The sequence below is a fragment of the Entelurus aequoreus genome, linkage group LG20, assembly GCF_033978785.1.
Source record: "Entelurus aequoreus isolate RoL-2023_Sb linkage group LG20, RoL_Eaeq_v1.1, whole genome shotgun sequence".
Classification (NCBI taxonomy): Eukaryota; Metazoa; Chordata; class Actinopteri; order Syngnathiformes; family Syngnathidae; genus Entelurus; species Entelurus aequoreus.
In genome coordinates, this window is record NC_084750.1 from 34,969,463 (window position 1) to 34,984,590 (window position 15,128).

The following is a 15,128-nucleotide window of genomic DNA, read 5'->3' on the forward strand; positions in this document are numbered from 1 at the left end:
TCGGCCGATAATATCGCAGTCCGATATTATCGGACATCTCTAATATATTGGTATTGCTGTTTCTGCTTCGTCTACACAAGAAACAAACATACCTTTTGATTGAACAGTTAATGTGCACGTTTGGGCGCCTATCAAGAGCCAATTTTGGTTGGCGAAATGATAACGACTGACCAAAATATGCGGGGAAGATGCGGGCATTGGACAAAGTTACGAGGCCTTGCATAATTCGCAGGGATTAGGGTTGTACGGTATACCGGTATTAGTATTGATTGATTGATTGAAATTTTTATTAGTAGATTGCACAGTACAGTACATATTCCATACAATTGACCACTAAATGGTAACACCCGAATAAGTTTTTCAACTTGTTTAAGTCGGGGTCCACGTAAATCAATTCATGGTACAAATATATACTATCAGCATAATACAGTCATCCCACAAGTTAATCATCAGAATATATACATTGAATTATTTACATTATGTACAATATTTACAATCCGGGGGGTGGGATGAGGAGGGTTTGGTTGATATCAGCACTTCAGTCATCAACAATTGCATCATCAGAGAAATGGACATTGAAACAGTGTAGGTCTGACTTGGTAGGATATGTACAGAGAGCAGGGAACATAGTGAGTTCAGAAAGCATAAGAACAAGTATATACATTTGATTATTTACATTTGGTTATTTACAATCCGGGGAGGTGGGATGTGGAAGGGGGAGGGTGTTAGTCAAGGGTTGAGGTTGACTGGAGGTGTTGTTTTAGTGTGGTTTTGAAGGAGGATAGAGATGCCCTTTCTTTTACACCTGTTGGGAGTGCATTCCATATTGATGTGGCATAGAAGGAGAATGAGTTAAGACCTTTGTTAGATCGGAATCTGGGTTTAACGTGGTTAGTGGAGCTCCCCCTGGTGTTGTGGTTATGGCGGTCATTTACGTTAAGGAAGTAGTTTGACATGTACTTCGGTATCAGGGAGGTGTAGTGGATTTTATAGACTAGGCTCAGTGCAAGTTGTTTTACTCTGTCCTCCACCCTGAGCCAGCCCACTTTGGAGAAGTGGGTTGGAGTGAGGTGTGATCTGGGGTGGAGGTCTAGAAGTAACCTGACTAGCTTGTTCTGGGATGTTTGGAGTCTAGATTTGAGGGTTTTGGAGGTGCTGGGGTACCAGGAGGTGCATGCGTAATCGAAAAAGGGTTGAACGAGAGTTCCCGCTAGAATCTTCAAGGTGCTTTTGTTGACCAGAGAGGAGATTCTGTAGAGAAATCTCGTTCGTTGGTTGACCTTTTTGATTACCTTGGTATAGTACCGCAATGCTAATGAATCATATCCGGTACTATTATTAAAAAGTACCGGTACCAAAATATTGGTATCAGGACAACACTAGCGAGGATTGGATGATTTTACGTAAATTGCAGACGTTGCAAATTCCTGGACAGACTTCTGTTTTCATTGTCGTGTTTTGCTCTTTAAATTGAAGGTATTTTGACTCGCTTCTGCTACACATTCATTAGGTTAGAACAACTTCCAAATAGTAGGATACATATTTTATTGAACCTTTCTCAATTTTCTGTTTTCAAAGGTTACACATTGTCAGTAGTTTGAGAACCATACCTTAGAATCCTGTCTTTAACTTTAATGAGCTGAATGTGCTACACAAGCAACTTTTACATGCAAAACAAAGCAAGTAAGACCCGCGTCAGTAGACCTAACTCCCTTTTCTATTGTTACATTACATCAGCAAGCACATCACAGATTACTGCCTTTAAGCATGTCTGAAACAAATATAACATTTTGATTCGATTCGGCAACAAAAGTTAATGATACTGTTATTAAAAATTGTATTTATTAAGATGTAAAAAGTAGTCATTGGACCTATCTTACTCTTCGACTGTCAATGTAACACATCACACTGTCAAATGTAAATATATTCTTTACCTCTTTGCAAAGCCTGTTCTTCTTTCAGGCGGTCGAGGTCCTGCACGATGTCATTGATCTGTCTCTGCAGCTCCTCAATGGCCGCATCCTTTTCTAATCCCAACACACAATATTCATAAGCAGTCTGTTGCTTCAGTGGTGTTGCTCGGATTAGGCCAAAAAGAGCGTGATCAACATTAAACAAAAGGTAAATAGAAATGGTGTACCTTTTCGTACCGGCTTCTTCTTTGGTGGCGTCTGCTGGAGCGAGCAGGTCACCATCAGTAGGACGAGCATCAGCGTGCGCACACCTTTGCACTCCATGGTTGGACTTATAGGACTGATGACGGTCCAGCGTGCAGACTTGCTATTTATTTTCTGCCTCAGAACCCTCCCCCTCTTGTGTGCGTGTGTGTGCATGTATAAAATTACAAGATGATGTAAACCTTGCTTAGTGCTTCAAACTGATGACATAACCATGTGCGGTTTTCATCTGCATATAAGAACAAATGTTTTACGATGCACTCTCAAGAACCCAGACCTATTTGTGCTTTAAAAGGGTCATATTACGCAATGCAAAACCCACTTTTTTGCCTGTTGGCACCAGTTTTTGTCTATTTGGGATCCCCATTAGCACCCGAAATGTGAATTCTAACCATGGAGTAAAACAGTTTAACATTGTTCCAAACAAACTACCGTATTTTTCGGACTATAAGGCGCACTTAAAATCCTTTCATTTTCTGAAAAAATAGACAGTGCGCCTTATAACCTGGTGCGCCTAATGTACGGAATAATTCTGGTTGTGCTTACCGACCTCAAATACATTTTATTTGGTACATGGTGTAATGATAAGTGTGACCAGTAGACGGTAGTCACACTTAAGAGATACGTGTAGACTGCAATATAAACAAAATCAAAACTTTAAATGTTCCATTGAAAATAAAGAACATTACACACGGCGCTCAAAAATCTGTCTAAATGTTTTAGTATGACTTTGAAGCCACACCGCTTTATGGATTGTCGACCCATTACGGCTACCGTAGTCAGAGATACAAGTATTATTATGGTATGTGTATAAGGACTGCAAAATGGCACCCATTAGTAGACATATTATCTGGCGTTTTGTTTCACAATATTATACAAAACCAACTTTTCTTACCTTCTGGTACCTGCTGATCTGTATTTGAGATCTGCATAAGTCCTGAAAATTTGTGCACGTCCGCCACTGTAGTCCGTGACGATACCGTAGTTGATAAGCATCTTCTTTTTCACTATCTTCTTGTTATTGGACATTCACCCTCTGCTGTTGCCATTTCTAATATAAAGTAGCGTAAAGTTCTAACTTATATCTCGCTATGGAAGCGCTAAAAACTACCAGTGTAGTGAGTTTAAATAATTCACCCACGGAACTTTAGTTATTAGAGATTTCCGGTTGTACGTTTTTTCACAGGGCACATTTCTGGCGTTGTTGCACTTGTCAGCCACGGATGAGGAGATTCTGCTCCGTTACTGATATAAGTAAAGTCTGAATGTCATTAAAACAGTTAGCTCCATCTTTTGACACTTCTTCCACTCGATCCCGTCCTTGCACGCTACACCGCTACAACAAAGATGACGGGGAGAAGACGCTGTCGAAGGTGAGCCACGTAAATAAGACCACCCACAAAATGGCGCGTCCTCAAGCGACTGTCATTTTTGTCAAAGTTTGACCAAGGAACTGTCAAGGCGTGGACTGTGAGGGTTTTGTTTTCCCGAGATGCAAGTAAAGCTGGATCGGACATGGCTTGGAGGTGAGTACATATTTATTCAAACACTAACAAACTACAAAAAGGAAGCAAACAAAAGGCGCGCACAATGGCGGAGAACAAACTTGACTAATGAAACAAAAGACTAGCACAAAGGCAATTAACTATGAACATGAAACGAAAACACTTACTGTGGCATGGCATGAAGCATGAACTATAGTAAACAGGAATCTCATGGGTAGCAGAGGATAATGTCGCCAGGCCAACTGCCTGGCAACTGAAAGCTTAAATAATAGTGACATGATTACAACCAGTGCGTGTGTCCAGATGAGTCCGGTGCGTGAGTCCAAATGCATGACAGGTGAAACCAATGAGTAGTCATGGAAACAAAAACAATGGAGCGTAAACAGAAACTAAAGAATCCAATAACTAAACAAAACAAAACATGATCCAAAAGACATGACAGGAACCACCATTACATGTTATGCACACCACAAGGAAATGTTTTAAATATATAAAACAAATCGTAAAATGACCCCTTTAATGTGCCTTTTGTGCGCCTTATAATCCGGTGCGCCCTATGGTCCAGAAAATACGTTATTTGAGATTTGCTCCAACTTGTGACGTCAGCAGATATTGTCTATATATGGTAAATGTTTCCTGCTTGCATGTAGTCCAAACCAATCCATGTCCATGGTGCAACCTGGTGACCGAAAATGCTCTGTTATTGTTTTTATTAACCGGCACAGATCACACACCAATTGACTCATCAAGTAAGAAGTTTACTTTTTGGCGCTTTTATGTCAATGAAGTCTCTTTAGTGTGCAGATTGTTTGGCCCCAGAACCGATCCCATTTCCAGTCCTTGTCTGATACTTTGACAATAGATTATAGAACTATAAAAGTGTTTTAGCAAGTAACTAAAGTAAACAATAACAAATTTGTATAAAATCGTACCTAATTAACTAATTTGGAATGTGCTAGCATTGTTGTACAAAACCCAAAACTAGTGAAGTTGGCACGTTGTGTAAATCGTAAATAAAAACAGAATACAATGATTTGCAAATCCTTTTCAACTTATATTCAATTGAATAGATTGCAAAGACAAAATACTTAACGTTCGAACTGGAAAACGTTATTTTTTGCAAAAATTTGCTCATTTGGAATTTGATGCCTGCAACATGTTTCAAAAAAGCTGGCACAAGTGGCACAACAGACTGAGAAAGTTGAGGAATTCACATCAAACACTTATTTGGAACATCCCACTGGTGAACAGGCTAATTGGGAACAGGTGGGTGCCATGATTGGGTATAAACACAGCTTCCATGAAGTGCTCCATCATTCACAAACAAGGATGGGGCGAGGCTCACCACTTTGTGAACAAATGTGTGAGCAAATTGTTGAACAGTTTAAGAACAACATTTCTCAAGGAGCTATTGCAAGGAATTTAGGGATTCCACCATCTACGGTCCGTAACATCATCAAAAGGTTTAGAGAATCTGGAGACATCACTGCACATAAGTAGTGAGGCTGAAAACCAACATTGAATGCCCGTGACCTTCGATCCCTTAGGCGGTACTGCATCAAAAACCGACATCAGCGTGTAAAGGATATCACCACATGGGCTCAGGAACACTTCAGAAACCCGCTGTCAGTAACTACAATTTGTCGCTACATCTGTAAGTGCAAGTTAAAACTCTACTATGCAAAGCGAAAGCCATTTATCAACAACACCCAGAAACGCCCGGCTTCGCTGGGACCGAGCTCATCTAAGATGGACTGATGCAAAGTGGAAAAGTGTTCTGTGGTCTGACGAGTCCACATTTCAAAACTGTGGATGTCGTGTCCTCGGGAACAAAGAGGAAAAGAACCATCCGAATTGTTATAGGCGCAAAGTTCAAAAGCCAGCATCTGTGATGGTATGGGGGTGTATTAGTTCCCAAGGCATGGGTAACTTACACATCTGTGAAGGCACCATTAATGCTGAAAGGTACATAAAAGGTTTTGGAGCAACATATGTTGCCATCCAAGCAACGTTATCATGGACGCCCCTGCTTATTTCAGCAAGACAATGCCAAGCCACGTGTTACAACAGTGTGGCTTCATAGTAGAATAGTGTGGGTACAAGACTGGTAGTCCAGACCTGTCTCCCATTGAAAATGTGTGGCGCATTATGAAGCCTATAATGCGACAACAGAGACTCCAGATTGTTGAACAACTTAAGCTGTACATCAAGCAAGAATGGGAAATAATTCCACCTGAAAAGCTTCAAAAATTGGTCTCCTCAGTTCCCAAATGTTTACTGAGTGTTGTTAAAAGGAAAGGCCATGTAACACAGTGGTAAAAATGCCCCTGTGCCAACTTTTTTGCAATGTGTTGCTGCCATTAAATTCTAAGTTAGTGATTATTGGGAAAAAAACATTTTGTTTCTCAATTTGAACATTAAATATCTTGTCTTTTCAGTCTATTCAATAGAATATAAGTTGAAAAGGATTTGCAAATCATTGTATTCTGTTTTTATTTACGAATTACACAACGCGCCAACTTCACATGTTTTGTATTTTGTAATTATGTCTCCCTGAGCGTGCATCCCTTTTTTGAAGGAATCTTTTTTATTTGAGCACAATCTTTTGCCATGTAAACACTGGGACAGAGCTGCGGTAAAATCGGCTGATTGTTGATCAGTTAAAAAAGGCAAATATCGACCCCGGGACATGACTAGTGTGTAAACCTCTTTGAGGACAGCAGTTTTACCAACCTATGTTGACAATATGCAGAAGATTTTCCCAGAAACTACATTTAATGACGGGGTCAGTGCTTACTATGTATGGCAGTAGTGAATACAATGAAGTAGAGTTGTCTCGATACCAATATTTTGGTACCGGTTTCGATACTTTTCTAAATAAAGGGAACCACAAAAATGGCATTATTGGCTTTATTTTAACAAAAAATCTTAGGGCACATTAAACATATGTTTCTTATAGCAATCAAAGAACAATTTTGTCCTTAAATAAAATAGTGAACATACCAGACAACTTGTCTGTTATTGGGTAGTAAGCAAACAAAGGCTCCTAATTTAGCTGCTGACGTATGCAGTAACATATTGTGTCATTCCCAATTCTATTATTTTGTCAAAATTATAAAGGACAAGCTGTAAAAATTTATTATTAATTCACTTGTTTATTTACTGTTAATATCTGCTTATTTTCTGTTTCAACATGTTCTATCTACACTTCTGTTAAAATGTAATAATTAGAGTTGTCCGATAATATCGGCCTGCCGATATTATCGGCCGATATATGCATTAAAATGTAATATCGGAAATTATCGGTATCGTTTTTTTTATTATCGGTATCGTTTTTGTTTTTGTTTTTTAATTTTTTTTTTTTTTTTTTTAATTCAATCAACATAAAAAACACAAGATACACTTACAATTAGTGCACCAACCCAAAAAAACTCCCTCCCCCATTTACACTCATTCACACAAAAGGGTTGTTTCTTTCTGTTATTAATATTCTGGTTCCTACATTATATATCAATATATATCAATACAGTCTGCAAGGGATACAGTCCGTAAGCACACATGATTGTGCGTGCTGCTGGTCCATTAATAGTACTAACCTTTAACAGTGAATTTTACTAATTTTCATTAATTACTAGTTTCTATGTAACTGTTTTTATATTGTTGTACTTTCTTTTTTATTCAAGAAAATGTTTTTAATTTATTTATCTTATTTTACTAATTTTTTTAAAAAGTACCTTATCTTCACCATACCTGGTTGTCCAAATTAGGCATAATAATGTGTTAATTCCACGACTGCATATATCGGTTGATATCGGTATCGGTTGATATCGGTATCGGTAATTAAAGAGTTGGACAATATCGGAATATCGGATATCGGCAAAAAGCCATTATCGGACATCCCTAGTAATAATCACTTATTCTTCTGTTGTTTACATTAGTTTTGGATGATAACACAAATTTAGGTTTCGATCCGATACCAAGTAGTTACAGGATCATACATTGGTCATAGTTTAAGTTATCAAGTGTCCAGGGACGTATTTACTGAGTTTATGAATATTATACAAATAAAAAAAATAAATAAAGGTTTTGTAACGATAAAAATATTGATGTAATCATAGTAGTATCGACTATATATGCTCTTGTACTTGGTATCATTACAGTGGATATTAGGTGTAGAGCCACTCATTGCATTTGTTTACATTCAGGCGCGCTAGCTTTTGTTAGCGGTGACGCCAGTGAGCTGTTGTATTAAATGGTAAATGGGTTATACTTGTATAGCGCTTTTCTACCTTCAAGGTACTCAAAGCGCTTTGACAGTATTTCCACATTTACCCATTCACACACACATTCACACACTGATGGCGGGTATTCTCCTACAGTGTGTAGGGAAGCACGTTTAGCTATTACTCGTCCTGCAGGGATGATACTTGTAAGAAACGTACTTTATCCGTCGCCATGGAAACCAGGGATAGTGATTTAGAAGTAGCTAAAACACTGCCGACTGCGGATGGATGTTCGCTGCTAGCTAGCTAGCCATGTCTTAAAGCACCTCATCCTGAGGGCGTTTCAGTGTTATAACCTCACCTTTATCGTCAGTTTTTAGGCCAACATGCGTCCGTTCTCCCTTTTCTGTCTACACACATTGTCTGCTTGTAAGTACTCTGTGATTGTGCGCTGCCGAACATGCTTCTCTGCTCGTAAAACCAGCAATGTCACGACATGACGTCATGCCCGGGAACTGGTACTTTTCACACAGAGTATAGTACCGTTTTTGATTCATTAGTACCGCGATACTATACTAGTACCGATATACCGTACAACCCTACAATGAGGTCAGCAGATAGACCATTTGTAATGATACGTGCAGTGGCCAATCAGAGGCAACTTGTTTTTTTTTAACGACCAAAGTTGACTTACGGTATGTCAGTGACAGGAGTGGGTTTTAAGAATAGAATTAGCGAATATATGAACTATAGCCACTTGGTATTTATGCTAAAAACATGTTAACACTAAGCACATTAGTGATTCAACAAAATAATATAAAAAAAAAAAAAAAGTTACTTTCAAAAAGTATTTTAGGTGACAGTAATTTAGGTAAACTTTAAAGAAAATAAACTTAAAGTATAGTTGGGATTGATTGATTGAAACTTTTATTAGTAGTTTGCACAGTACAGTACATATTCCGTACAATTGACCACTAAATGGTAACACCCGAATAAGTTTTTCAACTTGTTTAATTCGGGGTCCACGTTAATCATGGTAATGAGGATAAGGAGTAACAAAAATCTAATGTTTCTGAAGGATTAAAATGATTATATTTAATGGTGTACTTTTAAGAAGCAGGCAACACATGCTATTTTTCCAGCTTTTAAGGGAGTTTAAATTCATCTTTCAAATTGTATCTACTTAATATATAATTAGATCAATGTGCAGGACAGTGCTTAACAAAAAAATCAATTTTGCAGTAGTTTTTCTAATGCATTTATACATTTTATTTCCTGGGGACACAAAGGGCCCATAAGCTTTTGGATATCAGCTAACTTTCCTGACACACTACAAGTCCGATAATGGCTTTTTTGCCGATATTCCGATATTGTCCAACTCTTAATTACCGATTCAGATATCAACCGATACTGATATATACAGTCATGAAATTAACACATTATTATGCCTAATTTTGTTGTGATACCCCGCTGGATGCATTGAACAATGTAACAAGGTTTTCCAAAATAAATCAACTCAAGTTATGGAAAAAAATGCCAACATGGCACTGCCATATTTATTATTGAAGTCACAAAGTGCATTATTTTTTTTAACATGCCTCAAAACAGCAGCTTGGAATTTGTGACATGCTCTCCCTGAGAGAGCATGAGGAGGTTGAGGTGGGCGGGGTTGGGGGGGCGGGGTTTGGGGTAGGGGGTAGCGGGGGTGTATATTGTAGCGTCCCGGAAGATTTAGTGCTGCAAGGGGTTCTGGGTATTTGTTCTGTTGTGTTACGGTGCGGATGTTCTCCCGAAATGTGTTTGTCATGCTTGTTTGGTGTGGGTTCACAGTGTGGCGCATATTTGTAACAGTGTTAAAGTTGTTTATACGGTCACCCTCAGTGTGACCTGTATGGCTGTTGACCAAGTATGCCTTGCATTCACTTGTGTGTGTGAAAAGCCGTAGATATTATGTGATTGGGCCGGCATGCAAAGACAGTGCCTTTTAAGGTTTATTGGCGCTCTGTACTTCTCCCTACGTCCGTGTACCACTCCGTACAGCGCCGTTTTAAAAAGTCATAAATTTTACTTTTTGAAACCGATACCGATAACTTCCGATATTACATTTTAAAGCATTTGTCGGCCGATAATATCGGCAGCCCAATAATATCGGACATCTCTAACTACAAGTACACTCCAATAAGTTCCCTACATGTCACTTAGGGATTTAATGAGTTAAAGTCGAGCACAAAACAACAGTGTGAGGCTCATTTTAGGACATTAAAAGCGGATTATTACATGTTAATAACCTGCATGAAAAACTGACAATGAAAAGATACATATATATACTGTATATATTATGAATGTTGACTTTTGGGGATGCGTCACTTTAAAACAGATAAACAAGTAAAATAATTATGAGTGGCTCTTCAGTTGTTCGTGTGAAATGCGACAGATTTTTGCAAAACTTTTCCCCCAAAAAAGGGACAAATACTTGAACGAGTTTCAAAACCTGCAGGCCAGACCAGCAAGCGGTTTGTTTTTGGACCTTCCTGCCCTCAGACTTTGGAGCGTCTGGGAGACGTCTGGAACCATTTCTTCCCATCTGGTCTCTTTTTACTGCCTGAGCCTCGGACACGTGGCAAAAGCAATATGATGGAGAACTTCTAGAATCTTCCCTCAACTGGGTTATGTCATCACAGCCTTGATATGAAAGAAACGCAAACAAAAGATCACTTCTTTATACTTTTTAATGTAAATATACCACTGGTTTTAGTTATGCACAAGAAGGGGTAACCCTTATTGTAACTCCGACTCCAAAGCTTCCCCTCAACTCCAACCCAAGTTAAGACATCGCCAGAAAACATCTACAAAGAACCACTCTAATGCAGCGCTCAAATTTGACCACGACCGACCTCGTCATTTGCTGTAATGCCCAAAAAATTGACCAACATTTGCGGCAAGAACAGGCCGTGACCGCCCTTGACTTTTTTCTTGTTAATGGACAAGGGATGTAACAGTAAACGATATAATGATCATTTGCGATAATTCTTGAAGGTTAGTAATACCGTTTAATTTTTTTATGACCGAAAAAACGTCATTTATCATGACGGACCAACGACACCGACTTTGCTGCGGAGATTTCCCCTCGGAGTAAACGGAGCCAAGCGCTTGGTTTAACGTCATTTTCCCTCGCTTCTCGCCGTGCGTTTAAGAGCGCACTGTTGTGTTTAGATGGAGACAGGTGTGGACAATGTTGGAGACAGACGCACTTGTCCCCACACTAAAAGTATACAGCGAAGGAGAAAACTATTTGATGTTTTGCAGCAGGCGATGTGTCGTGAACGTTGTCACAACTTGTTTATAAAGTCTTTACTTTGTTTACTGGGATGTTCGCTCCTCCTTTATTTAACTGCAAACTGAATCAGTGTTCAAATAACATCAATACTAGCTATAATGTTTTGTCATCTCATCGAATTGAACGCAGGCGGTGAAGATTGTTTATTCGATGTGCGAGATATCACTGCAGGTTTTTTTGTTGTTGGCCAAACTGTTGTACTGAAACACTAGGGAGGCGTTGGAGAAGAACAAAGCTTGTTTATTAGACTTCATCTTCATTAGCCAAACTGCTTTGTGTTTTATTTTGATATCAAAAAGTAAACAACAGGTTTTGTTTACATTAATTGTTTATTTTCATGTCACTTCAAAAATCATTCATGTGACATCATTTTGATAATGTGTTATTGTATATAGTTAATTCCTAAACGACATATTTCTGCTCAAACTCATAATGGATCTGTCCCGATACATCATCTACGTGATGTACATAACTTTAAAAAAATAAAAAAAACCTCTATCAAAATAGAGTATTATAAAAAATAGAGATAAAGGCATCATGTAATGACAAAAAGCTGACAAGTTGATGTTATTAAAGAATTTAAAATATATATATATTTGTCTATAAATATATGGATAACGTTTATCCATAGTCTTTTTATTAGACATTACAAATGACATGATGGTATTACGTTCACACCCCAACACTGCTTAACCTAACAATCAGTAATCATGATTTCAATATTGATAACAATAATCCTAATTATTACTTTGGCCATAATTGGCAGCCCTAGATCTCATACATGAACACTAATATATATATATATACACACTGTATTTTTCGTAGTATAAGTCGCTCCGGAGTATAAGTCGCACCGGCCGAAAATGCATAATAAAGAAGGAAAAAAACATATATAAGTCGTACTGGAGTATAAGTCGCATTTTTGGGGGAAATTTATTTGATAAAATCCAACACCAAGAATAGACATTTGAAAGGCAATTTAAAATAAATAAAGAATAGTGAACAACAGGCTGAATAAGTGTATGTTATATGACGCATAAATAACCAACTGAGAACGTGCCTGGTATGTTAACGTAACATATTATGGTAAGAGTCATTCAAATAACTATAACATATAGAACATGCTATACGTTTACCAAACAATCTGTCACTCCTAATCGCTAAATCCCATGAAATCTTATACGTCTAGTCTCTTACGTGAATGAGCTAAATATTATTTGATATTTTACGGTAATGTGTTAATAATTTCACACATAAATCGCTCCTGAGTATAAGTCGCACCCCCGACCAAACTATAAATAAAACTGCGATTTATAATCCGAAAAATACGGTAATTTCCTGCCTCGAAAGAAAATAATGTTTGCCTTGGTGCCCTAAAATATGAGCCCTCCTTTAAGGCAACACTTGCCTTGACCTTAAAAAGTTCAAATTTGAGGCCTGCTAATGTTATTATATGTATGAAACCAAGTCTACTTGTATCAGAGTGATGTAAGAAAAACAATTCATAGATTAGTTTGATTAGAAAAAAGCTTCTATTTGTATTTATAAGCCTCTGATTGATTTAATGAGTAAAACACATGGATGTTGTTTACGCAATACCGTTCCTATAAAGCGCACATGACAGCGGTGCACGTATTGGTGATTTATGTCACACTGCCGGTGATGTGGCCTGTGTGTGTGGCGGAAACATTGGAATGCTTGGAGAAATGTCTAAAAAAACAAAAAACAGATTAGGTGTAAAGATAGCAATTGTTAGGCTCGACCAGAGCTGTTGAACCAAATGTACCAGGGACCCTCAAGGACAAAGACAACGGAGGCAGTAATAAAGTATAACAGAGTTTAATGAAACTTTACGGAGGAGCGGAGGGATCCCGGGGAGGCGGCGAGGCGTGGGAGACACTGGGTTTGTGGAGGAGGGAGCCTGGAACGAAGCAGAAAACAGAATCAGCATGGAACAAACGAGCACCAAGTTCTCCTTTAACTAACTCACGGAATACTACTAGATAACTGTAATTCTAAATGCTGTCTATACTGACCACAGGAGTCAACGTTCAAGCGTCGGGCGCCGGCTCTCAGCGGTTTATGTAGGCTGCTCTCTGATGGCTGGGATGTGGAGCAGCTGGGCTGATTGGAACCAGCCACACCTGTGCTGGCTGCAGCAGGCTGAGAGAGACGCCCGGCCCTTGCCCTTAGATGGCGTGCAGGGGAGGGACCAGGAACGTGTGGCACAACAGTACCCCCCCCCTTAGGGGAGGCACCGGACGACTGTCCTAGGGCACCTGGATTGTCCCGATAGAAATCGTCCAGCAGGGAGGGGTCAGCCAGGTAGGAACGGGGCACCCAGCTACGGTCTTCAGGGCCGAAGCCCTCCCAGTCCACCAGGTACTGGAATCCTTTCCCACGGCGGCGGACGGCGAGCAGCTTCCGAACCGTCCAAACAGGATCACCACCAGCCAGGACTCGGGGGGGTGGAGGGGCGGAGGTAGGGGGAGACAAGGCACTAGTGGCCACGGCCTTAATCTGGGACACGTGGAACACCGGGTGAACCTTAAGAGCAGGAGGGAGATTCAGACGAACTGCAACGGGGTTGATAACACTGTCCACAGTGTAGGGTCCGACATAACGAGGATTCAACTTGCGGGTTGAAGTCTGGGACGTCTGCAGGGGCAGGTCCCGGGCCAATAGCCAGACCTTCTGACCAGGCTGATAGTCAGGTGCACGCACCCTCCGGCGGTTGGCACCACGCTGGGTACGTGCAGAGGCACGGAGTAACGCAGCGCGGGCAGCCTCCCAGATGCGTCGACACCGGCGGAGGTGGGCTTCGGTGGAGGGAACTGCTACCTCCACTTCCTGTTCGGGAAACAGAGGGGGTTGGTAACCCAGCGAGCATTGAAAGGGTGACATGCCGGTGGCAGAGCTCTCCATGGTGTTGAGGGAATATTCCACCCAGGGTAAGTACTTAGCCCAAGAAGAGGGGTTGCTGGAGGCAACACAGCGAAGAGTCTCCTCAACTGTCTGGTTAGCGCGCTCCGTCTGCCCATTGGATTGTGGATGGTATCCAGGGGAGGGGCTGGCCGTGGCTCCAATACCCTTGCAAAAGGCCTTCCACACCTTGGAGATGAACTGGGGACCACGGTCTGACACGATGTCAGAAGGAATGCCGTGGGGGCGGACAACATGGAGGGTTAGGAGGTCAGCCGTCTCAGCAGCAGACGGGAGTTTGGGGAGAGGGACAAAATGAACTGCTTTAGAGAATCGGTCGACCACCGTCAGAATGGTGTCACAGCCCTGGGACACAGGAAGCCCAGTAACGAAGTCCATACCTATGTGAGACCAAGGCCGACTCGGAATAGGAAGGGGTTGTAGCAGGCCTGCAGGAGGCCTGTGTGAAGCCTTACTACGGGCGCAGACGGTGCAGGCGGCCACAAATTCCCTGACATCCTTCTTGAGGGTTGGCCACCAGAACCTCTGAGCAATGAACGAAGCTGTCCTGCGCTCTCCAGGGTGACAGGCAACACGGCTGGAGTGCCCCCACTCCAATACCGGTGTACGGACGGCATCAGGAACAAACTGTCTGTTCTGAGGGCCGTTGCCAGGGTCGGGCTGGTTCTCTAAGGCCTGCCTCACCACAGCGTCGATGGCCCACGTGACTACACCTACCACCCGGGCAGGGGGCAGGATGGTGTCGGAATCCGATTCCTCCTGGACAGCAGGATCTTCGTTAGAGAACTGACGAGAGAGAGCGTCCGCTCTGACGTTCTTGGAACCTGGGCGGTAGGTGAGGGTGAAATCAAACCGGCTGAAGAATAAAGCCCAGCGGGCCTGCCTGGAGTTAAGCCTCTTCGCCGTCTTCAAGTAGGTCAGATTCTTGTGGTCTGACCACACG

The 15,128-nt window shown here is 41.0% G+C and overlaps 1 protein-coding gene across 1 annotated transcript in view; it reads right to left on the reverse strand.

Annotated features, from left to right (window-relative positions):
* LOC133635686 (tetranectin-like) overlaps positions 1–2,244 on the reverse strand; it is a 6,860-nt gene extending 4,616 nt beyond the window's left edge. Inside the window, exons 1-2 of the mRNA XM_062028928.1 lie at positions 2,141–2,244; positions 1,935–2,027 (exon numbers count right to left, since the gene is read on the reverse strand). Coding sequence (XP_061884912.1) covers positions 1,935–2,027; positions 2,141–2,237 — 190 coding nt within the window. The 5' untranslated portion in view covers positions 2,238–2,244. The remainder of the gene's footprint in view (positions 1–1,934; positions 2,028–2,140) is intronic.
* Between the last annotated feature and the right edge of the window lie 12,884 nt (positions 2,245–15,128).